General features: G+C 43.2%; 2 protein-coding genes across 11 annotated transcripts in view; one reads left to right on the forward strand and one right to left on the reverse strand.

The window, feature by feature from the left end:
- Positions 1-25,392, reverse strand: part of gtf3c6 (general transcription factor IIIC, polypeptide 6, alpha) — a 32,318-nt gene that overhangs the window by 5,936 nt on the left and 990 nt on the right. For 6 of the 10 annotated variants that reach the window (XM_078948853.1, XM_078948847.1, XM_078948852.1 and 3 more), the window contains exons 1-3: positions 21,021-21,199; positions 20,137-20,191; positions 9,657-9,788 (exon numbers count right to left, since the gene is read on the reverse strand). In XM_078948853.1, coding sequence (XP_078804979.1) covers positions 9,657-9,788; positions 20,137-20,191; positions 21,021-21,052 — 219 coding nt within the window. In that variant the 5' untranslated portion in view covers positions 21,053-21,199. Of the gene's footprint in view, positions 1-9,656; positions 9,789-20,136; positions 20,192-21,020; positions 21,200-21,910; positions 22,123-22,307; positions 22,447-25,392 lie in introns of those variants that run through there. The other 4 variants (XM_078948849.1, XM_078948848.1, XM_078948854.1 and 1 more) reach the window with 4 other exon arrangements.
- Positions 945-5,954, forward strand: LOC110015211 (zinc finger protein 2). The gene is made up of 3 exons (XM_020703730.3): positions 945-1,269; positions 3,549-5,238; positions 5,331-5,954. The coding sequence occupies exons 2-3, from the start codon at positions 3,585-3,587 to the stop codon at positions 5,951-5,953; spliced, it is 2,277 nt and encodes a 758-aa protein (XP_020559389.2). The 5' UTR covers positions 945-1,269; positions 3,549-3,584; the 3' UTR covers position 5,954.

Here is a 25,392-nt window from a genome sequence, read left to right on the forward strand (position 1 = left end):
GTCCTCCGTGATGACAAACAGAGTTAGACACGTCAATTCAGGTTTTTTTTGTCTCACTAAACAGTAAAAAAAACTAAATATTTACTGTTAAATCTACGTACCTATAAGGCAGGCCAAGACAAAAAAAAGACATTTAAAGATTAAAATTCAAATTGAAGAAATAACCATTTAAACGTGATTTAAAAAAACATTTTTCCATTGTTCCGTTGTAAATGATTACAATTATTTCAACTGCCTCAGATTTTCTAAAAACATTTTTTGGAACTTTTGTAGAGAAACTGTCGCAGATATCCTGATGGATGAATCTAACATTTAAGTCCTGATGTTGACTTTTTCATCTGTCTAGTGATCCTAAACAATATGTCGATAGTATTCCCTTAAAGTCCTCCGGGGCCTTGAGGATTGTTTGTTGTCTTCACCTGTCAGATACGGAACGTGTCGTGTTTTTTTTTTTTTTTTTTTTTTTTTTTTTTGTTGCAGGTGTTACGCATCGATTTCACCCCCAAGCTGTCAAATGTTTTGTATTTTAACATAATAAAATATCAAATTTAGAAGTTTCAAAAATTTAGTTTTTAATTTTTAATTCTGACTTTGTAATCTCTCTTTTTTGTTCTTAAATTGTAATTTTTCGATTTTTAAAATTTATTTTAATATTAGACAAATTTAAAAAAAAATCTAATATAATGCTTAGATTTCAGTGGAAAAATTAAGTTTATATATAATAGCTTATATGCTACTTTGGTGTATTTCTTCCTCCCGTCTTCTAACGCGTCTCCGGTTCGGCAGCATCTCTTCCTCCTCCCTCCCTCCCTCCTTAGGTCCTTCCTCCCTCCCTCCCTCCCTCCTCTCTCTCTCTCGCGGAATCCTATTGATCCAAACGGGCTAATTAGCGGTCTCTGCGCAATTACGCACATGCGCACTGCGCGTAATCTCAGCCATTTTTTGAAGGAAACTAATTAGTAGGAATAAAGAGCCAAGTGTTTTTCCTCCCACAGTGATCAGAACTCATTCTACCTCTGGAGCTCGCACAAACCCCTCCGTCCCCATCTTCTGTTTACTACGGCCTACATGTAGCTTTAATTACACTGTTGTTTTCCAACAACTTGGACCCCACTGCTCCCTCTCTCCATTTTTTTCCTCCTTCCTACTCCTGGCTCCACGAAACGTTGAGGATCATTCATAAGGAATGAGCGGACTCTTTGCGCGATTCTTTTCTGGACTTATTCACTTTCAGCCTACGGAGCTTTACACCGGAGTCGCTGCAGAAATGTAAGTGCACTATTTGTTTACGATTTTACGGGAAGCCGGGATGTAGCGAGCCGGCGGTGAGGGAGAAGGAGGAGGAGGAAGAGGAAGGGTTTTTTTGGTCAGAAAAATCCTCTCAATACTAGCTTTTTTTTCTTCTTCTTTCCTTCCCGCTGCGCTGTTTCACCGACTCACCTGTTACTGTGCGCCTGTACTGTTTTAAACGCGTCGGAGGCTGGCACGGTGGGCAAACACGCAGCGTAAACGAAAGGCTAGTGTGAGTGAATGCTGATGGCTGGTCACGGGCTTTGACGACACACACACGCAGAGTGGGGTGCTCAAGCCTGTCCACTCTGTCCAAAAACACTCCAGCTGCCATGGCTCCTCAAACCAAAACAAAAGAAAGAAAAAGCCAAACAGTGTTCCTAAAATCCTTTGCTCCTTCCTCCAGTCACGGTTTGTTCTGCAAAGTATCTACTTAAAAAAATCCTAATTTCCGCATGCTGTAAAACTTAGGTGAGCAAAATATATATATACATATATATTTCCCTACAGAAGAGCCATGCAACTCTTCTGTGTCTGTTCTCCCTTTGCCCCTCACACCCCTGTCTCTTTTTTTCTCTGATAACACACTCACACACACACACACACACACACAACTTTACATTTAGATATATAATCTTTAGGTGCTGGCCTTTTTTTCCTAATAACGATAACAAATATGTAACATGCATGTTTTTCTTTCTTTTTACAAAAGTGTCAGGTTTTGAATAGGTCTGGTATTAATTGCAGGTGTGTCCTGTGGGTTTAATTGACATAATCATGGTCAGCTGCACAAAAGGATGCACAGGCATTAACACGCACAGAAGTACACACACTCGCATTGTTAAATGATGGTTTCCCGCACTCCTGATCGATTGAGAGCCAGGAATGCTTGTATAAATAGTTACATTGCCGATAGACCCATCTTATTGATTGCTGTGTAAATGAAAATCTTTATCAGATTAGAGGCTGTTCTCGGCTGCTGGCAGGCCAGCTCGACCCTTCAGCACTCTCTGGCAGGACAGTGGACAGCTGCAGTGGGCAAGGGTCTCTGGCCTGTGACATAAACACAGTACATTAAAGGACTATCAGAGAGCCGATATGAGCCATATATCTTCCAGCTGCATGGAGAGGTCTGGGGAGGGGGGAGGTAGCCACAGGAGAGGGGGACAGAAGGAAAGGATGTCTAAGAAGCAGGATGAGGGGGCTGTTTGTCTGCAGGATAGGGTGAAAGGGTAGATTAAAGTCACTCTTTGATTTAAAAAAAAAGGTCAGTAATGAGATATGCGTCACACACGACCTAACAGAGATGTGTCTTTCACAAATGAGACTCACCTGTCAGTCAGATGGGGAGAGGCCTCAACTCATGTTGTAGGATGCCTGGGTGTTAATTTGGTTTAGAATGAAAATTACATTATTTTTAATAAAAAAAGCACAATAAAATGTCATAGCTTTGGTGGCAGTTTTTATACAAATAAGCTAAAGCAGTGCAGAATCTGGATTTGTATTCATTTTAAGTGGTCTTACTTTATTTAAACATGAATTTAGAAAACCTATTTTGAAAGCGGCCCAACTGCCCCCTAAAAACAGTAGGGGTTGAAAAATGTAATGCATATTATGGCTCAAGCATTTCAAGAGAATAATATTAAGCACTAAAATAAAACGCATAGCAACAAGACAAATTCACATTTTAAAAATTAATATACCTATTAATATTATATTATACTATAACAATTAATATTTCTCTGGTTCATTTTTATACTTAGTGCTATTAACAGGTGTGTTTACTTATTATTTTATTATGTGGAAAATTACTTGAGGTAAACAGTAATCCTGTGGGATTGGCACATTAAAAGATGAAGACAGTTACAGTAGCTTCACAGTCTTCTCTTATCTTCTTTATCTGAGTGTGGCAATTTAGAGAAAACCCTTTAGCTCAGACGCATTCAGTTCTTTATTTAATCCTATCCCCTGAGGAATATTACAGACCTCCTGCGTAGCCTTTACCCGCATTCCTCTACCCAGTTTAGCGCTTGTGCTATTGATTTTCTCATTAAGGGCTAACACTAACCCCTGGGTAACCAGCCTTTGGATTGTGTACTGTGAAGGCTGTATTGAACAGATGCTATCCAGGGAATCTAATCAATGCCTTGAATGTTATGCAATATTATTTACATGACTCACGTATTCCCTCTCTTTTCCCCATCTCTCCTCGTCTGTCTGTTCTTTGTCTTTCCTTTTTCTGTATCTGTAACACCCAGGTGGGCAGGTGATGTCTGGCAGCTGTAGCCTCTGGTATGGACAGCAGTGAGGGAGGAGGAGGGGATGGAGGGGGAGCAGAGGAGAGAGATGCCGACCTCAGTCTCCAGGCTTTATCTCTTCCTCTCCTGACCCTGGCAGTTAGTCCTGAGAAGGGGTCACTCTCTCATACCTCAGCCATGGCCCCCACCAAAGAGCCCGTGACCCTGCCTCTGCAGGGGGAGAAGGGCATAGAGGGGTCCAAGGCTGGAGAGGGAGAGAAGCAGAAAGACGGAGGCAACCTTTCCCAAGAGAGCGGAGCATGTTTAAAGGATGGGAGACAGGAAGACTTTGGGGAGGGATATTTTTTGGGGCAAATTGAAGAAGACAAGGAGGTGCGTGACAGTGCGGAAGAGGCGTCAGTTACAGGGGGCCTCCAAGAAACCCTCAACTGTAGAGGTGGAGAGGAGAAGGAAGAGGAGGAGGCCATCTCAAACCAAAGCCAAACCAAATCCAAATGTTCTTTATTACCTCAACAGAGCCAGCACAGCTCTTCTTCCAGCACTGCGAAGGCCAGTGGCACACTCGACAGCAAAACAGCCGCCTCTCCAAAGTCCTCCCACACTCCTCCCTCCCCTAAGTCCTTCCCCTTTTCTCCCATCTCTCCAAAGTACTTCAGTTGTCCATCCTCCTCTTCAGCTATACTGAACGAGACAGAGGTAAAAGACATTAAGGGAGATGAGGGCTGGATATCTGGGTTTCCTCAGAGCTTTAGATCCCAGCAGTCTTCTCTGGTTTTTCCTCTGGCGGGCATGGAACCTGCCAGTAAACCTGCTGAGGATGACATGCTACCAGGGGTTCCTCACTCTTCCGTTTCCAATGGAAATGGTGCCAAAGCTCCAGAACCAAATGACAGCCAGCTAGACACAGAGGTGGATGACAAAAAAGACAAAGAAGACCAGAAAGATGCTGTGCTGAAAAACCTCAGTCAAGACTTCTCCAATTCGGTCACTAGTCACATGACCATGATGCACTCACGCAACTCCTGCAAGACTCTGAAATGTCCCAAGTGTAACTGGCACTATAAGTCTCTTCATACACTGCAAGTCCATATGAAGGAGAAACATCCAGAAACGGGCGGGCAGTGTGTTTGCGGCGCCTCTGGAGGAAAGTGTGTGTGTGGTGGTGTGACTCGAGATGTGTGTGGATACTGCAGCTCGGGGAAACCCCATCCTCGATTGGCCCGGGGTGAAACCTACGCCTGTGGCTACAAGCCCTACCGATGTGAGGTTTGTGATTATGCCACCTCTTCAAAAGGCAACCTCAGCATACACATGCAGTCAGATAAACACCTTAACAATGTTCAAAACGGGGGAAGCACGAACGGCCCAGTGAATACCTCGCACACTGCCAACAACAGCAGCAGCTCCTCCAACAATTCTTCAGTTGACGAGCAGCCATATAATAAGCTCCCACCCTCTATTCCAACACATATGACCCAGCCCGTCAAGCTCACACCACCTGCACACTCCCACTCTCACGGTAAAAGGTGGCGGTGCGATGTGTGCGACTATGAGACCAGTATTGCCCGCAACCTCCGCATACACACTACCAGCGAAAAGCACACTCATAACATGCTACGACTTCAGAGAGGCTACTACTTGTCTCACTGCAGGAGTCTTGCTCCCCATCTCAAACACCTACAAAACACAGGTGAGTAACAGATGATGCAACACATCTGAATAAAGTTTGACAATAAAAGCTCAAAATGCGTTGTTTTGTTTTGTGGCTCTGCTTGTTTTCAGGTCCGGAGCTTTCCTTGAACATGCGGCTGACCAGTCAGCAGGTCACCGATCCACCGGTCACCCTTGGGTCTACACTGACTCCGTCTCCCTCCCCTTCCCCATCTCCCCCTCCAGCTCCATCTCTGTCCCCTACTGGATCCCTCTCCCAGAGCGTGTTCCAGTGCCTCATCTGCTCCTGCTTTTCATCTGACAGCTTAGAGTCCGTGGAGCAGCATCTGAATGCGCCCCGCTCCCTGCCACAGTCCGAGTGGTGCTCTCTCATCGCTGGTGGCTGCCACTGCAGACTGTGTGGCTACACCACTCCTTTGAGAGCGAATTTCTCCTTGCACTGCCAGACTGATAGACACCGCACCCGCTACCAGCTTGCCGCTCACCTTCAGGAGGGAGGGGATCGGGGTCAAGAAGGGGCGGCTCTCATTGCAAAGGGCAACCCCGTCCAATTGAGGTGCAACCTGTGTGACTACGTGAGCAGCAGTTTGGAGAAACTACGATTACATTCCCTCAGTTCACACCATGAGGCGAGCGTCCGGGTCTACAGAGTAGGGACCAATGCTTTTTTTCCACCCTTTCCAAACTTTTCTTCAACCATTATTTATACCTTCTATTTTTCTTTTTTTTTTTAACTCAAAGTTCCTGCAGCAGTATGACGGTGAAGTTGATGGAGGTTCGTGGCTGTTCCATTGCCTTCTATGCAACCACTCCTCCTCTTCTAAGCTTCAAGTACTGAAACACAGCCAAACGTCAGCCCATCAGCAGCGGGAAGGGCTACTGCAGCTGCAGCCAATGGGGGGAGAGGAGCTGGCAGCCATTTTTACCATCAGAAAAAGCTCCAGTGGCGTCACAGGTGAGAGAATGACGTCTGGGTGCATTTAGTTTCATGGTGCATGTGCTTGCTGACATAAGGGAGCAGAAAGGCGGATTAAGATAAAAGGAGAGAGAAAATGAGCAATGGCCTTTGCTAAGGTATTGATCAAACAAAGTGATTAGTCGATACACATCCTTGTTATATCCCCAATCACCCGTGACAACAGCTAACAAGCACCTGCTAATCAATGGACCAATACAAATCCCTTGCACAAGGAGTGTGGGAGGTGGAGGAGAGTCCCTACTCTTCACTCTGTGGAAGATAAATGTGGAATTTATGTTAACTGGAGTTTGTGGACTGTGTAAGTACTAAAATGAGTAGTTCAACACTTCATTTGCAAATTAAATCTATCCTCTGATTTGATTCTGGGATGTCAAGAATTACTGAAGCTAAGTCCTGTGTTTTAAGTCCACGTTGTCTTTACCCTGGCTCTGATGAGATTCTAATGTAGAATCAATACATGATCACTAGTGAAGAGAGGAGAGCTGAAGGAATGAAGCTTAGCAAGAACACAATAGCCTTCTTCATGGATCCTATTTACAAAATGTAGGCTTCATTTGGCTTTTTTTTTTTCTGTCTGTTTTTTCTTGGTCCTGTCACAGGAGAGGTCAATGAGAGTATGGAGAGTTCCATAGAAACCAGCACTGAACCTTTGGACACAACCAAAGAAAAAAGTAATTTGGGGGCACAAAACATTTCTCAGAATACAGGTAACTTCCACAGTGACCATTAAAATGACCCTTAACATGAACCTGCTTGTTGAATTGTCTAAAAATATGTATATAACCTTACTTGCAGAAAAAATAAGGATAGAAGAGGGAGATAAGAGGGAGTCTGCTCCTTCAGTCAAGCGTCCATCCCCAGGATGCGTAGAAGCGGAGAACACAGTTTTAACCAAACGCCCCAGAACACACCAGCAAAACGAGAACCAGCAGGTAAGCAGCTGACACCTTAAATAATTAAAGACCCAATCCAATGAAAATCGTGTTTTTAATATGTTCTTGTTGCATTTTTCTCATGACGAAGGACATAGATAAAGAAAATTAAGCTTAAAATTGCGTTTTAAGAATTTCCTTTTTCAAATCATTGTGAATCCTGAGCAAACGAAAAAAAAAGGCAGTTGCTGTTTTTGTTGCACCAGTAATGTTATACTGGAGTTGTAAGGAGCTGTATGCCAGTGGGAGAGCTTGTAAACAGATGGATGACAGAAAATTGGGGTGGGCTTATTCTGCACCAACGGTTCCGCCCACAACTCGGAGGCGAATTGCTATCCTGTTGCTCTGCAGAAACTATGTCCTAAAAGACTATATCCTAAATCCTTCTTTAAACCTTTTTTTTATTTTGGCTAAAAACTGCATAAGCATAATTAAAAGACCAATGGGAACGCTTTGACAACAGATCAAAAGATGAGTGTAGTGGGACTTTAAAGCTGTGTAAAGATTTGACAACATGCAAATTTTAAAGGACATACTGTGTGTATTCTTACAAAACTACTAACAGTTTTACTCTTTTTTTTATATGCAGTTCATAATATTTTGGTATTTTTGTTTCCCCTCCTCCAGACTGTCCAGTGCCCTTTATGCCAAGTTCGACTTCTACACACACACCTCCGAGAGCATCTCACTCATGTGCACAATGTGGCACAGGACTGTGTGGATAAGCTCATCAGTGTGGTAAGTGTATGCGACTGTGTATTTGTTGTATTTGTCAGGAAGTGAAAGAAAATAAGAAGGCAAAGCGGGTGGGGGGATGGGGGAGAGTGAAATGTAGGGAGACAATTCCATTAAGAAAGCACCAGAGAGAAAGGCAGCACTTTTTAATGCATGTTTAAGTAGCTCCTCACTATCATCTTTGATGCAGCCGTGCCTTCTTGGTGTATGTGTATGCACATCTTTTTAAAGTGGAAGAAAGAGGGTTTGACTGAGTGAGTGAGGGAAAAGCCAGTCTTTCTATAATGCATGTTTAAGTAGCCCTCTATTACCAGAAGTGCAGTCGAGCTAAAAAAGGGGCCCCCTTGCTTTTTTACTGTGTCTCTCCAACTAACAATGACCGGTCATCTATCCACATCACCATCCTCCATCTCCCTGGCCTGCATGCTAAGTGGCCTTTGTCTCTTGCTCCTCTCCCTCCACTTCACTGACTGCTTTTCACCCTTTCCACCCTTCCCTGTCCCTCCCTCCCATTCTAACTGCTCCTATCACTTTTACCCTGCAGTTTCTGTCCTGCCCCTTCCCTTCTGTTTCTCCCAAGCATTCTCTCATTCTCCCCTCCCTCACTTACTGTGTTCTCCAGAACATATTTTTGTACGTTGCCCAATACTTCTATCCTCTCCTTGCTCAATATCTTTTTCATATTGTATCCTCCTTAGCCCCCATCCTCCCAACCTTCCCCTCCCTCACTCTCTCTGATAGTAATTGAGGTTCATTAATTCAGACTGAGGTGATGATGGCCATTATGTACCTTGCTTTCCAATTACGCAGTCTAGATTAAGTCTGACCTTCAGTTTTCTCTGCAGTGTGTATGTGTGGTCGTTCTTCTCTTTGGCTCCTATAAAGCCATTACGCAGAGAAGACTCTTGTCATGAAAATCTCATCTTTGACTCTCTGTCCTTTCCTGAGGGTGGCTGGCTGTTTGCATAGATATGTTATTTGCTCTCACTGTTTGAGTTGTAGAAATGGAGGTTTTCTATATGAAGACTGATTTTATTAAATTCATTATTCACCTCAGCAAAGTTTTATTAAACCCTTGGGGCGCGCAGGAGGGTTTCATTGGAACTGAAGGGCAGACCCACAAATCTCCACCATGTATACTTATTAACAAAATAATGTGCCTTTCTGCTTGCACTGCTGCGAAGGCAGGTGTTAAATGTAAAAATATGATTTAATCTTTTATGAAGTTTTATGACACACTGCCAACATATTTTTTTAAATTCTAGGTTACTCCACTGGAGGAGCAACCACAGTTTCAACTGGAGAAGGAATCACAAGCAGACGTCCTTACAGAGGAAACTCAGAAAAACCTCCCAACAAAGAATAAAAGTGCAAGCTGTTCACATTCTGAGAATTCCTCAGCTGCACTGGTTTCTGATCAAAACAAAGGTTTGTTAGAGCTATAAGGCAAAGATGACTTCTACTTACAGTCAATTAAAAAACTATCTTTTATTTAGACTTTTTATTAAAAAAATGTCTTTTTTTGCATCTGCCAGTACTGAAAAATAATTTTGATTTACTTTTTACTAATCCTGCAATTATTTTTTGTGCCAATTTTCAGTTAATAACACTGAAGAAGATGTAGTCGTACCCAAAGACGTTCCTGCTCTACTGACACCACCCTTAGAAGACAACACCACCCACCCCTCCAATGGTTCACTGGCTCCGCAGTCCCCAACTCAAACACCCCCTTCTTCCCCACCAAATTCTCCTCCCAGTGACCCTCCTCCTCTCTCTGATCGCCATGGTTACCGGTTTCGTTGCAGCAGGTGCAGCTTGGCATTCCCTACCCAGGAAAAACTCCAGCTGCACTGGCAGTACCATGCCATGAGGGCGGCGACAGAGTGCCCCCTCTGTTCCAGACAATGCCGCAGTCAGGAGGCCCTGCAGAGACACATACAGAACATTCACTCACAGCTTGATGACCCAAAGGGACAAAATACACCCTTGTCATCTCAAACTGTGCAATACATGGATCATAAAAATAATTCAGGTCAGCAAGATTTCAGTTTATCACCTCAAGTGGGTCAAGAAGCAGGAGAAGGCGATGATGAAGATATAGATGAAGATATGTTTGGCAGTGAAGAGAGGGAAGACCAAAAGGAAGTAAAAATGAAGGAGAAGGAAACAGTGTCTGAAGTTGATTGTGGTGAGGGGGATTTACCTGAACCAGAACAGGGACCACATGAGGAAACTATATTGGAACCAACTTCCAACACACTTTTCAAAAAGAGCTCAAACCCCACAATGGACCGTTTTTTAGATCCATCTAGGCCTTATAAATGCACAGTATGTTCTGAATCCTTCACCCAGAAAACCATACTTCTTGTCCACTATAATTCTGTATCCCACCTCCATCGGGCCAGACGAGCACTGCAAGACTCTGGAACAAGTGCAGCAGCCCCGGATGCACCCCGTGGCCCGGATCCTAGACCCTATCGTTGCCGACTATGTGGAGTGGGCTACAGCCAGAGTTCAACTTTAGATATACATCTTCGTTCTGTGCTTCATCAGACTAGAGCGCGTGCTGCACAGAACTTAGCTTCACAGCCCTCAGTATCTTCAGTTCCAGCATTAGTGCCCACTACTTCTGCACAAGCAGCCACTATCAGAGAGGAAACACACAAGAGTTTACCTGGTGCAATTGGTGCAAAGAAACCAGATGGTGCACGTTCATCAAACACTCAGACTCTAAGTTTGCCTGAGCAGATAGACAGCCAGCAGGCTAAACAGAGAGTGGTAGAGCTTCTAGCATCAAGAAACCAGCTACTGCTAATACAACAGCAGCAGATAGCCCAGGCTCAAGTCCAGGCACACTTACAACAACAGACAGCACTGCTACAGTCCCAAGCATTACAACATCTTCCTTTAGGACCAGAAAATCACCTTAAACAACCTTTCTCCTTGCTGCCAGACAACTCACTCTCTCTACAGCAGCAACTTCTTTTGCCATTTTTTTTGTCAGGAGATGGGATACTCAACTCAGAATTGTCTGTCATGAGTCCAGAACTTGGTAATATGTTATCTTTAAACTCCATTCCTAAAGAACATGTTAAGGCTGATGCTAAAAGAGAGTCGGATGGAGACCAGAAACAAACCACCAAACAGAGTTCAATCCAAGCTGTAAATCAAACAGCTGATCAGTGTCATAGTGACGCCAAGTCTGGTTCATATTGCAGTGGACATCCCAACAAGCAGACAGAAGTAGACAACAGTTGTTGTGCTGGGGAAGAAGAAAAAGAAACCAAACATGTCCATGCTGTTAAAAACGAAAGTATGACAGAAGACGCCGTCCCTTCCTCATCAAATTCTCCTGGTTCACAATGTCCTCCTCCAAGAGTGCCCTACGCAGCTACAAATGGGGAGCCCCTCAGAGCTCTGCTGCAGAGTTATGGCTATGAGTTAGCCATGCAGTACATACAAAGTAGACACAGACATCAACAACAAATGGTAACTCAAATATTAGATGCTGCTAAAATGGGTAAATTGGAATTGTGCTCAGAGATGGAAGAACGTGAGACTTGTGAACTGAAAAATGAAAATGTAAGGGGCTATGACAACAATGAAAAGCAAATAGAAAGATACTGTGATGCTGAGGAAAAGGAACAGATCAAAGATGAGGCACCTTCAGACACAGAGAAAAAGTGCTGTGAAACTGGGGAGAAGTGCCAAGATTGTGGCAAGTTTTTCTCTGATGTGTTAATTTTAAAAAGCCACCAAGAACATATTCATAGGTTGATGTTTCCCACTGCAGCACTGGAAAGGTTTTCTATGGAATATAGGCTCCAGTATGATCAGATGTACCCCCTTGGTCGACTTAGTTCTGATGAAAATGTAACTGTGTGTACACAAGCTGTTGCTCCGACCCCACCTATATGGACAGAACCAGAGCCTGCTACAGTACCAGTAATTCCTCAAGTGAAAACCCTTGAATCTTCTTCTATATTGCCACCTTCTGATCTCACTACTAAGACAAGTGCTGCATCTAAAGATATGACAGCTGCCCCTGCAGCGGCATCTCCACCATCCCCATCTCAACCACAAGACCTTCAAAAGAAGGAGGATCCAATCCCAGCGACCTCAACCACCGCTCTCTCTCAGAATGCAACTCCTATACTTCTTCCCTTGCCTAAAATACCCATGCTCCCTCTCTCTATGCCTCAGATTTCCATTCCTCCACTAACCTTACCAAAGCTTCCACTTCCACCTATTCCTTTCCCCATGGATCTACCACTCCTTCCTCCAGTTGTGATGCAGTCCATGGCTCTTCAGACTCAACCGTGGTTGGATTCAAATTTGAACCCAGAACTGGCAAAGCTCTACCAGTCTCAGCTTAACCAAGCAATACTTGGTCCTCAACCACACTTAAGTACAGCTTTGCTTGCTCAGCAACCTCAGCACAGCCCAGCATTGTTAAATCAACCTGCACAACTTAGTCCTGCTATACTGAGTCAACCCTCTCAGCCTAGCCCAATCCCAGCAAGTCAGCAAAGCCAAGCCAGCCCAACAACACCTGAACAACAGCAGGGTAAGCGAACAAGAACACGAATATCTGAAGAGCAGGTGTCTATTTTAAGAAAACACTTTGACATAAACAGCCTTCCTAGTGATGAAGAGATCAACAAAATGTCCATTATGTCCAGTCTGCCTCACAAAGTAATCAAACATTGGTTTCGCAATACCCTATTTAAAGAGCGCCAGCGAGACAAGGATTCTCCATATAACTTCAATAATCCCCCAACCACTCCTCTGGAGGATTCTAGAGAGGATATAATGCAAAACCAGCATTTGACACTTTCTCCATGTTCACTGTCCCCAGGCATTTCAGCCAACAACTCCCCACAACCACAGACAACTGACCTGCTTAAAGGAGAACCCCAAAGGGGAAGGCGATCTTCCAGAACCCGTTTCACAGAACAACAGTTGGAAACTCTGCAAGGGGTTTTTGAGGCAACGCCCTACCCAAGAGAGGAGGAATACGACAGACTGTCTGCTTTGTTGTCTCTACCTAACAGGGTTATTGTTGTATGGTTTCAAAATGCGAGACAGAGAGCCCGTAAAAACCAAGACCGGGGACCCGATGACGGATTTGAGGTGAAGAACAACCTTCACAACACCCCCAGACATAAAAGTGACTTTTCCAGGAATGAAGAGGATAATCAGGAGAATGGTTATGATGATGGAGGACAACATGACTCTCAGAATGAAAATTCAATGGATTTAACCTACGAGTATTACACTCACCCTGATTCACCTACACCTGATTCCTCTACTCAGTGCACAGGTGAGAATTTAACAGCTAAAGAGGAACAAACAGCTGATAAGGAGAATCAAGAAGGTAAAATGACTTCTCCTCAAGCTAAGATTAGCCCAGCTTTAGTCCCCACTCAAAAGGATGTTTTAGACACTGATATCCAACAGAAGGATGTTGCACAGTCTGTGAAAACTAGATCATGCCCAAAACCTGATCCTAAATTACCATCAGAAAGTCCTGGAGAGCCTTTTACTCCTTCTTCTTCACAAAATACTATTAACTCCTTCTTGTCTGTGTCTCATTTAGACCAGAATACACCCAATGGTCCTTGTGAGCGCACTCTTGAAAATGCTACTAATTCATCAGTATCATCCAACCTTCCCTCAGCTCCAGCATCTGAAACCATACAAACCCGGCTGTCTGATGCTGTGGCTTGTCATTCAAAGGAAACCCAGCCACATCTCCAAGATCACTCTCAGTTGCAATGTAATCTGTGCCCAGTGTCATTGCCTTCATTTCAGCTGTGGCAAGAACATCAGGCCAGACACCTTCTGGCAGCACAGTCCCAGGTACAACTTCTCCACTCTGGATTCACTGATCGAACAATGCCTTACATGATGCTTCATCCCAACCACACCTTAATGGCAAGTCAAATACTGTCAGGTTCCATGTCCCAAATGCATCCTAACCCCGCACATCCTATGGTTTCACATTTGAACAACATTCAGATTAAAAATACATTATCGGATCAGTCAAGTAATTCCTTCAACAGTTCACTGGCATCCATAAAGCAAAGTAAAAAAACTATGTCAGAGACCAGTTTTGAAGGCCAAAGGGGGAGTAGGGAGTTTGAAGAAGAGCACAGGAGGGATAAACGGCAGAGAACTACTATTACTCCAGAGCAACTTGAAGTCTTATATCAGCGTTACAGTTTGGACTCCAACCCTACAAGAGGAGTCCTGGAAAGCATTGCACGAGATGTTGGCCTCACTAGACGAGTTGTTCAGGTACAGTACAAATTAAGAGTGAAATAGATTTTAAAAAATGACCGGTGTTTAATTTAAAAATCTCATATTTTTCTTTAACAGGTTTGGTTTCAAAATACAAGAGCAAGAGAAAGAAAAGGACAGTTCAGGTCAGTGGGACCAGGATCTGGGTTCACTTTGGGGTTGAACCATCTACGCTGCCCATTCTGCAGGGCTCTCTTCAAGGTGAAGAGTGCTCTTGATGCACACATGAGATCCCGCCACTGGGCAGAAGCCGAAAAGGCAGGCTACAACCTAGCCTCAGATTTTGGATCCAGTGGGCAGATTGGGATGGCTAGACCATCTGCCACGGAGAGACCCAGCTCCTCTATCTCCTCCAACCCTAACCCAAACCGGGGCTGCGACATTGGCAACAAAGAGCTGACTCTGAATCCACTTGTGACTTCTTTGTTTTCAACAAGAAATTTAAGCAACCCAGAAGATGATGATGACTATGAAGAAGACGATGAGGAGTACCTGTGTGAGGAGACTAATAGTGTTGCCGACAACGGTTCTCCTAATCCTGAAGGATCTGGGGTTCAAAGCTCAGATGAGACTCAGCTTCAGCACCACCATCAGCAGCAGCGCCAAAGGACACAGATGAGCCACCTCCAGGTACTTCAGCTTAAAAACTTCTACAGGAACCACCGCACACCGAACCGCCTTGAGTGTGAGACACTAGGTCGGGAGTTGGGATTGCCTCACCGTGTAGTTCAGGTAACAGCCATATTATTTTGGTTACATTGTTCCAGATAAAATGTACAAATACAGTTTAAATAATTCACTTTTTCTCTATATTTACAGGTATGGTTTCAGAATGCCAGAGCTAAGGAGAAAAGAGCCAGGAGTTTGAGCTCTGACTCTGCAGAGAGGGAGCAGGCTGAGTTGTCTGCAGGGGCAGGGGAGAGAGACAGAGCTTAGAAAGGCAGACATCTGCCTTCAAATGTTTTCCGACCAAAATCACCCTGCAGCTGAAGTCCACCTCCACAAGTAACCTGTCTGCCTGCTGCCAAACCATTAACCCGAACACCCCAAAGATCTAGAGCCGCAGGGCCCCAAAGAGAAGCCTTCTCAATAGTAGGGGGAGAGCCCAAACTGTGTCCTCCTTTCCACAGATTTCCTCTGTTTCATATTATTCCTGAACCTTTTTTTCCAGCCTGCCCTTTCATGTTCAAACAAGCTCCTCCCTCTATTCCATCAACTTGCTTTAACTTAACGCTGTCCTGATGAAAACCAACCAGATGCCACAGAGGCCAAAGAGCATTCTCCAAGTATGTGACCTCACTGCCCAGCTAGACCTGCAGTCTACCTCTACGCCTGCCCGACAGACTCACAGTGGGCTTTCCACCAGACTGTGCTAGATGACTAGCTGTGTAGCATGTAGTACCAGTCTGTACGAGGCTGGCAAAGATATTGTCAAAGAAATTTTAGTGTAAATACAGAGCTCCAAAAAACACTTGAAGAAAAACAAAGCAGTTAGTGGTGTAATGAGAAAAAGAAAACCCTTGCAATACGCAGGGGTGTTTGCATAGAGCTTTTTGTAAAGACTAACTCAGATTCCAAAGCTCATAACCAAAATTTTACATGTCTGTGGATTTCGTTTGAACATTTCCTTTCGATAAAAAAAAAAAAATGGCAGAGTTGACTTTTGTACGGTGAAGGTGTGGGATCTGCAGCTGGCATCAGTAAGCAGAGTACCAATAGACTGAAGCGGTGCTACATTGCAGCCTCACCTTTCCCAGGCCAATGATGAGTCTTCTGTTGTACATGTTAGGTCCTTTGGTGAATAACAGCCCAAATAGCACAGTTCATAAAAGGTCAGTTTGTCCTGAAAGGGGTAAACTATTTTTTATAGCACTCAACCATAATACTGTATATGAAAACTTTAACCAAACCCAAATTGACATTGTGTGTGTTTAGTAATAGTTTTTTTTAATATAAATCTTATGGATTGAAACAAACTGTCTTGCTTCAATATAATAGTGTCATGATGGTTGAAAAGATTATGACAGCTTCCCTATGTTCAGGCAAGCTGTCTTAACTGCCTTTGCATTCTATTTGAATATACCAATGGCTTACCAATATTAGGTGACTAATGTAAAGCTTTCTATGCTCAGGTTAAAAGCTCAACATGGCCCAATTCCAAAATATGATCAGAACTCTGTATTCATCTGTTTTTAAAGCAGAAGAAACCTGGTTAAAATGTTAACTAAGAATTGCATGATGTCTACAAAAGTCTTTCAAAGATCTGAGCTTTTCAACTCTGAGTAATAGATTGTTACTTAAAAAAACCTATTGAAACAAAAGTGTTTAATAGTGTGAGTGGTAAATGTACAGTATTTAGATTTTGTATGGTTGACTTGAGACTTCATTGGATGTTTGAAACGCGACTCCCTTTTCCACATACAGGGAGGTTCTCTCCAAAGTTGAAAAACTTTGGATATTACTGCTGTTATTTTTGTACGCCTAATTTATTTTCCCACTCCCTACCCATCTTGGTTTATATTTTCCTATACCTTTCCTTCTCTGTTCCTTTACAACCAGTTATTACTCTACCTGTAATTATGATAATATAACAATAATAGCTAAACAATAATTAATGCTTTAAGACAAAAATCCAAAGACCTAATAATACTTTAACCGTATGACCTACAAAATAAGCGCTACTGTTTACTTGACGACATATTGCTGTTTTCAAAGAACAAAGGAGTCCCAAGCTACTGTTTTCTGCCTCTCATAAGCACACTGGAGACTGTAACCAAAACCCCAAACTAGAGCCATGGCAGTCTGTAATATAGCGGTTAAAGAGTTTTACTTCTCTTGAGAAATGTTGCAGTTTATTTTTTTTTATACCATAGTGTTGAACTTCAGCCCTTAAGGATGTCCAGTTTGCTGCTAATGTACTGTAGTTTCTAACAATATGTAGAAAGATGCATGCTCTGATTGCTTTACCACTAGGCTTTAATGACTACAAACTGTAATGATACCTGTGATGCTGTTCATGAACTGCTCCACTCTTATTCTGTTATAACAAATGGATTTGTGGGGGCTTTTATTTCTATCTTGTTTGTTTTTCATCGTCCTTTTATGTTCCCTACTCGGATGAAGGAAATGGCCTTCCAAATAACATATTTTTTCAAGCTTCCAGTTTCATAGAAACCTTTCTTGGACATAATGTCTATGGGAATACTCAATATGTGAACGAGTTAAGGCCAATGCCTTCCAACATTAGTGTCTTTATTTTAGCAATGTCTCTAGCCTATGGTCCAGCAGGAACAACTTTGCTGAACATCATAGCCGACTTTCCAAAGGATACGGAATGAAAAACTGTCTTGTTTTGTTTGAAAACCAACCAATGTTTACGTCAATACCAATGAGCTTTCTTTTGTACAGAAATGTGCAGTCCAAATACCACAAAGACAGTTTTGTAAACCAATTATTTCCATTTAATTTCCCTCTTTTTCTCTTAAACGTAGTGACTGTAAGATGTACATATTGGAGTCTTCTATGGTAAAGAGACTCTTATCCTTACTGTAGTTAAAACTGTTTTCTTTTTTTTCTTTCCTTTTTCTTTTCTGGATATGTTGTTGCCATAGTGATGACCAAAAAGATACCTGTGATGTGCACCTGTCCTTATGTCCTGCTCCAGTGGTTTTCTGTGTCTCAATACTTTCCCTAACTCAAGCCTCCTTTAATGGTACATGTTTCTCCTTCTCCCTACTCCTCCCCCCATACTCCACTGAGCTAAATAAAGTCTGCTTTGGTGCATGCTCTGGTCTCATCTCTTCGTTCCAAGAGGAAAGCTATTTTATCAATGTTGTGCTATGCGAGGATGTCTGCCCCTCAGATGTGCTTCGTATTTCAGGTTCGTGGTGGAGAGCGTCTGGATGGAAAGCTTTTGGTGTGCAGTGTATGTGTGTGAGAGAGACAACAGAGCGTGGAAGGCGTTTGGTGAATAGAGCCTTGACCTCTGGGGTCACTTCATTAATTACATCTGTGACATTCAGCCAGATGAGTTTCCTTTGTGACTAAATGATATGATGAATATTAACGACCTGGGATGAATTACACTGCTGCTCCTGCTGCTGCTACTGCTGATGATGATAATGTGTTTTACGACTGGGAGAGTGGGGACAAAAACTGCACACTACAGCACATTTAAGACACCGATATTCATTTGCAACATTTCAAAGACCACATCTTAGACTGGTAGAGGGAATTTTATTAATTTTGTCTACTTTTTTAGTGGAAAAACTTTTCTTTGGTTAATGAATTAGCTTCTCCAGGGAGGGGAATCGTAACATGGGAATGTGAGATTATTTTAAGTCTGAAAGTCTAGGTGCAATCCACTGCTTCTGCTGCGGGTTTCTTGTTTTACCAAAAGGTAGAAATGCAACAAAAATGACCAGTATCAAAGAGGTTGGGGTGACGCAGACAGATCTGAGAAGAGAACAATAGTAAACATAGAAAGAGGCCTTGGGATAGATCTTGTCTGATGATAGCCATCTTAGAAAGTCATTGCGATAAAGTGATCCCCCACCATTTCTCCTTCTCCCTGTCCTCCCCCTCTTAATCAAATGAGTACTGTGCAGCTGGTGGGGTTGCGGCAAAAGGGGGTACGTGCATGCGTGTGGGGGGGGATTGAGGGATAGCGTGAAATTATTGCCTGCTGGTGTATGTGTGTCGCTGGGGGTAGCAGGATAGAGTAGGGGGATGGGCCGGGGCCGAGGAGGGGGTGTAATGTCATTGCCTGCTGGTGTATCTGTAGTGGGGGCTCATTTAGATTTAGATTGGTTATGTGAGGAGAGAGCTTGAAAGGCCAGCTCATGTTTATGCATGAATCCCAAAGCATGCTGCTGTGGTGGCGCCCTGAGTTAAAGAGACAGAGCTGAAATATATTCGCGCATCCAGACACACCTCTGTTTCAGAGGATAAGGATTCATCTGAAGCCCCGCAGCGCTACCGGATAATTTTCAATATGCGTGTGCAGATGTAGGGCTGTTTGTGGCATTATTTCTCTGTCTTTGCCATTTTGTACACAGATACATACCAGAATAAACTAACAAAAGCTTCCTTTTATTGAAAAAATATACATACAATGTTAAAAAAGAATTATGTTGAGGTTTTAAAAATGATAAGCCCTACCTCCCACAGAATTTTTCCAGTGCTGGTGCACGGCTTTCCACCTTACACTCCTTCTAACCCCAGAAGTGATCAGTAAATGTCTTTGAAAGAGAGTTTGTTCAGCACTTCATCAGGTAGAAAGTGGTTTTTATTTGGAAATGTGGTTCCTATCCATCTTTTAAATGACTTTTTAATGGCCGTCACACCATCCTGATCAATCATTTTACCGAGGTAGCCTTTAAGCGCAAATACAATAAAAAATTTTACATTCTACAGTGAAGATACACTGTGCATTTTTGGGGTTGCACAGCATGTTTTTTAAATCGGTTCCTGATTTCTTAGAGACGTCACAAGTCTGCCTTTCTTTCTCTCAGGTATTCTGATAACCCGTCTTCATATTACACAGATTTCTCTCTGAAATGGTGGACGGAATAACTTACTGCTTTTCATTGTTCAGGTCCACACTTTGTGATCCCTCACCATCCCCCTGTCACACTGCCACCCCCCACACCCCCAACCACAGTACTTTACATCTATAATGAGATACAAATACGCATCAGCAGGAGAGTGTCTATGCCACGCGTCACTGTGTGAATATTACACACACTTATTAGCTGGATTATGTTAATCTTTACACTCCACTCACAGACAACAGACTCTCCATGATATGGGGGTGGTCAGGCGGCGCATTGTGGTGTTTGGCTGGCTGTATGCACCGCTGTAAAGTGTGCGAGAGTGATTGCCATGTTGTCAAACTGATCTGCATGTGAAAGGGTGGTCTAATTACATCACTTACGCAAATGAGAAATACACATAGGCATGCACCTACATCATTGCTTCCTGGACAGCGTCTTGCTCGGATCAAGAAGACCACAAGAGGTTTTCTGTTGATGACAAACACTGGGTGACATTGCCACCTGTCAGAAATGTGTTTTGACACATTGCACTAAAGTTTCTTTAAGTGCTTTGATAAATAGACACAAAAATGAAAGATTTGTCAAGTTAAAGGAGAGCTAAATAAGTCAGTTGATGACTGTTATTGCAAGCAGTAGCACTGCACATCTAGTGATTAAAATTTTTTCCAGGGTGATATATAGATAGTATCACTGGTGGCATGATTGATTGAGTCTGACACATTTTAATTATGCCCAAATTAAATGAATTGGCTGGCAGACTATAAAACATTGCTGTTTAATAATGAGCCCTTCCATTTTCTTTTTTTTCTTCTTCCTTTACCCAATTCTATTTTGGCAGCCCAGACCAAATAACCACTCTCTATTTAATGATATGCAAATGAATTTTCATGAACCTCACGATCCCTTGCGATGATTAAACCAAGATGACATTAGCTCCCGTGCAGCTACCACTGTCAGTGTTTCTCTACGCCTCTTTCCCCCATGTCTACCATCTCCTTCTGTATCCACGACAACAGCCAGCTGTGATATTAAGGGGTTTGTTGTCCCGGTTCCCCAATGAATTTTCTTTGTGAGAGGTGACATTCCGAATATCCAGTGTTATTTTAGAGAGGTTTTCCCAACGGAGGAGCATCAGAGTGAGATGCTAGCTTTCACACGACATACTGTAACCGAAGAGTGAGGACATTCATGCTGCAACAATAACATCATACAAAAGATTTTGTTAGCGTTCCACATTTCATTTTCCCACTTGGAGTGCTCTCCCTCCCGTTCCGTTTTAGGCTGTATCCTGCTTCACCTCCTCTGTCGTTTATTGTACTCCATTTGCATAATGAAGCCCGGGCTTAATTAAGATCCCACTGGAGTCTGGAGCCAGGGATGAAGGAAAAAGGAAGAAAAAGAGGTGGTGGTGGGGGGATCCTGCATTTCTTAGCTTATCCACATGCTTTCCTGGTAGAAGCCATGATTTGGTGGGGGGCGTAAAAGAGCGATGACAAGCGATTAAATCACTAATTATGATTGGCTGGTAGAATTAGTGTGTGGTTGTTAATTAGCTGTAAATGAGATGCCCAGACAGTTGCCCGCCCCTGTTGGCTGCAACACCCCTCCAGACTGGCAATGGTAAAACTCAGCTTAACTCCAATGAGATTTTCCAAACACATCTTCCTTGTAGGACAGTTGCAGTCTGAAGGGATATCCCTGTAAGAAGATCCCAGGTGTAAAAGTTCAGGAAAAGTGGCTCTTCATCATCTCTGTCTCCTGTCTCCCACTGTTCTTCATTAAATAAATGCTTCCCAAAGTCCTCTCCTAAAACCTTCTTTGTAGGACTCTATTTCTTCATTCTTCCCTGTTTTCTGATTGCTTTCTTCTCCACAATGAGATGGCTTAATCCTTCTTTTTACTTCATTGTAATGGGCAATAAGATCCATTCAGTACAGAAGTGGGCACGGAGCAGATTGGCACCCAGGAAATGGCTTTTGTCCCATTCTCTGCTGCATCTGTTGGTTGGTTGTTAAACGTTTGGCACAAATTTGTGCTGGCACATACTGCGATTTTGGACAGGCTTTGATGGTACTGGTTAATGCTTCACAGTTTGCGTTTGGCATGATGCCACATTTGTTTTTAGCCTTTCCCTTGAGGGGATGTCTTCGCCAAAAACATTTAAAGTATCCAAAATGCGCTGCTCACCGTATGGAGACTTCTGTTTACAAATGTGCGCATTATGTTGCCTTGGCAGGATGCCATCTTTATCCTTTGCCCTTGATGCCCGCGAATGGATGCCACAGCGACCGCTGGTAACTATCGCCTTGGCACTTCTTCTTGGCTTTGTCTGGACAAACAAAACGAGAAAATCCTCAGAGGTTTGTTCTCTTGTTTTTGACTAACACGATTTCCACCATCTGGTCTGAACGCTTCGGGTGCGCCATGGATGCACACTGGCACCGTCGCTGGCTGGCACAGCTGGCAGAGATAACGTCAACAGTCAGAAAGCAGAAAGGTTGAAGTATTTTCCAGTGGCATTCTTCATCGTGTGATCAACGATCCGGATGGGCATCTTTTCAGCGCCATTTTTTGCCTTCTTAACCTTTTTCTGTGGCTTCCTTATCCATCGAAATCGAAGTCATCCACGTCAAGCTGGCATCCCATTGCTGTGCCATCGTCGAACGTTCGTCGTGTTTACTTTTCTCTTCCCCATCGCGTGTTCACGACACCCTGTCACGACTGTGCCAAGGAGGCATCGTAGTAGCTGTATGTAGGTCTTTTTCTCTCGTTTGTTGCAATTCCCTTCGCCCCTTCGCCCATGCCCGCCCCTGCTCAAGTCCTGACTGGATGGCACCGTGCCAACCTGCCACCGCTCGCTCATTTGCAGCTCATCCCTCCATTGCCCTTCCCCCTGTACATTTTCCACCCGTTCTCGTGCACTACTTTTATTCAGTCACTCTCTAAATCATTCATTGCATCATTACTTTATCAAAGATTATACAACTTTTCATTTATAAAGAAGCTGCACAAATCTGCACTGTGTATTGCCATTTGAAGGATTATTTTACCACATGAAGATGACTGCCCTGTAGGTAATTACAGCAGCAGTTACTTATTCCACAGAGACGCTAGGAGATGGACGAAGAGAGCATCGAGAAAGCTGGAGAAAGCTGTGTTGTTTTAATTAACTTTTACCAACCCCCTCCACGTGTGTTCACTTCACACTTCTAAGAGCCTTGAGCAGGTTGTGTTTAGTCAAACACCCACTGTACAGCTCTATGATTGATGCAATTATCAGCAAATAGTGTACCACTGACCTTCCTCGTTTTAACAAAATGACCCATGGTCTTTTGTGTGTTTTTTTCCTCTTTTTTTCGCACTTTGGATTCTCTGCAGTCAAACAAAAGCTGCCAGTGTTGGAGAAGCTATTAAGCAAATACTCTCATTAGAACACAAAACATAATGAATATGTAAATGAGGTGTGTAATTTATGCATAGGCTAAGAGACTTGTTCACTATTCAATCTGCCATTATTTTATCCCCATTTGCTTGAATCTACACACTCTTCTGCCAATTTTCTCTTTTTTTTTTGGTTGGGACCCCATACTGTAATGAATCTATGTTCTAGCCATTGTTTCTTTTACTTTTCTTCCTATTTTCAAAGCAAATACAGGTTGTCATCTCCAAAAATAAATCCTGCAAGTATATATCAGACTATTGACTTCATATTTCAAACAAGTTTTTTTCTCAACCATGCACAAGAAGCGTAAATGTATCAGGGGTTGACATTGCTGTCCTCTTTTTTTCTCCTTTTGTTTTCTTCTTGCTGCTGTGTTGATCTTAACATTTGGTCAAATTTTATGGTAAAATGAAGCGTGCCCCAATACACAGAAAGAAACCTTATTCTGTCTAGGATAAACATCTATAATACTCTGGCTCCCTTGGCAATCACCATAGCAACAAACCAAGGTACCCACGTGCATTGCATAATAAGATGTTCTCCAGCACCACAGATCATAAAGCAGCGGCAAACTAGACACCTGCAAACTAGACGCCCGCAGCAATGGACATGCATTAGAAAACAACCACTCAAATGTCAAGTTTTACCTTTTTATCCTCTTATTTATTATAAGATGCTCGAGAAGAAAACACACACTCTTAGATGCATTCTCTTTTTCTGCCTCTGCAAACCTTAACAGGTGCTGACGAGCCACAGTCAATGATTGTAATGAGCTATTGATCACCGTGGGAAAACAGAGGGACAGAGAAGGGTGAGGAAGGCATGGGGGAATGAGAGGACACAAACAGAAGGAATGCTGGAAAAGAAAATAGCTAAAAAACAAACTAAATTAAAACAAGTTTAGACAGGGTATCAACGCTTGCTTCAATCTAGTCCTCATTTTCCTTTTGCACATACATTTTTGCTTTAGATTAGGGGGAAACAGTCCTTTCAAAGAGTGGCTTCTGGACCAATTTAAATATGACCACGCAGACACGTTTTCCATGACCAAGTCCATATGCCGATGAATGGCACTGACGCAGTATCTCTATTTTCTCTTTTTTTTTTTACTTCTTGGGTGTGCATAGAGTGCAGGCAGATTGCTTTAGGGAAGGGGGAGGTGCTTTGCGTGTGTCTGTGTGTGTCTCGTGCGTGTCGGCTGGCATTTCACATAATGAAATGCAGCAGGGAACAAAGAGCTGGGGGCCCTATTCTCTGGGCTGAAGCTTCATTTTCACCCCCGTCAGTCTGTGATTCTTCCACAGCCCTTGCCTTGTGTACATGTATGTGTGTGTTTATGTTGTATGAGGCTTTTTTTGTGTGTGTTTGAGTGTCCCCTCCTCCTTGTGTTAGCATTCTGCATGGCAGATTCCCCTAATGTAATAACTGTGTCTGCATGTCTAATTTACAGCAGGAGAGAGTAAATAGCCTGTGGTTAATTACAGTACGTGTGTGTGTGTGTGTGTTTGGGTCTGGGTGTGTGTCTACACGTGCGTGGGTGTGTCAGAATGATTTATGAGTTGCAAATAGTTACACCACTGCCCCGTTTCTCCTCACTTAGTTTTTAATCTGTCTTTCCATTAATTTTCCCGGAGATGTCATTATGGTTTTATAACAGTGTGCATGAGGAAGCCCATGTGAGTACACGGATGTGTTTATAAGACAGAGGTGAGGAGACTGTGTGGGCATCAAGGCAGGATGCACACCTGGGCTGCACTTTTCTACCCTTTCCCCCCCTTCTCTGGTGCTTCATTCACTCTCTTCATTGAGAGTCACAATGAACACAGATCTTTATTGACAGTACACGGCAGAACATGGAAACAGCAGGTCAATCCGTTTAGCCCAAAGGCCGATACACCAATTCACCAATTTGTCAGTGTTAGTTTGAGAGAGAAAAGCAGCTAATCTCTCCTCTCTGCTCTCTATTGATCACACACTTAGACTCCACTTCTCTGTCTAAACACTATTGATTCTCCCTCTCTCTCAATCTCTTTCTCCTACTCTCTTTTTCTTGTGCCCTCCTCACATACCACAACTCTCAGCACATTGTCCCTTCATATACCCCAACAGCTGTTCACGTATCCCCTCAGAACGACAGAGACTGCAGAGCCTCCGTCTTTGGCTCCCAGCATCACAGACTAGATGCGGCTCGCCAGCTGATTAATAGTTTGATCCACGGTGTCACAAA

Source organism: Oryzias latipes, chromosome 6 (genome assembly GCF_053564925.1).
Source record: "Oryzias latipes strain Hd-rR chromosome 6, Olatipes_Hd-rR_3.1".
NCBI lineage: Eukaryota > Metazoa > Chordata > Actinopteri > Beloniformes > Adrianichthyidae > Oryzias > Oryzias latipes.

Coding starts and splice junctions, on each gene's coding strand:
- LOC110015211 (XM_020703730.3), top strand. CDS start 3,585: ATGGACAGCAGTGAGGGAGGAGGAGGGGATGGAGGGGGAGCAGAGGAG. Junction 5,239..5,330: donor CAAACACCTACAAAACACAG/GTGAGTAACAGA, acceptor GCTTGTTTTCAG/GTCCGGAGCTTTCCTTGAAC.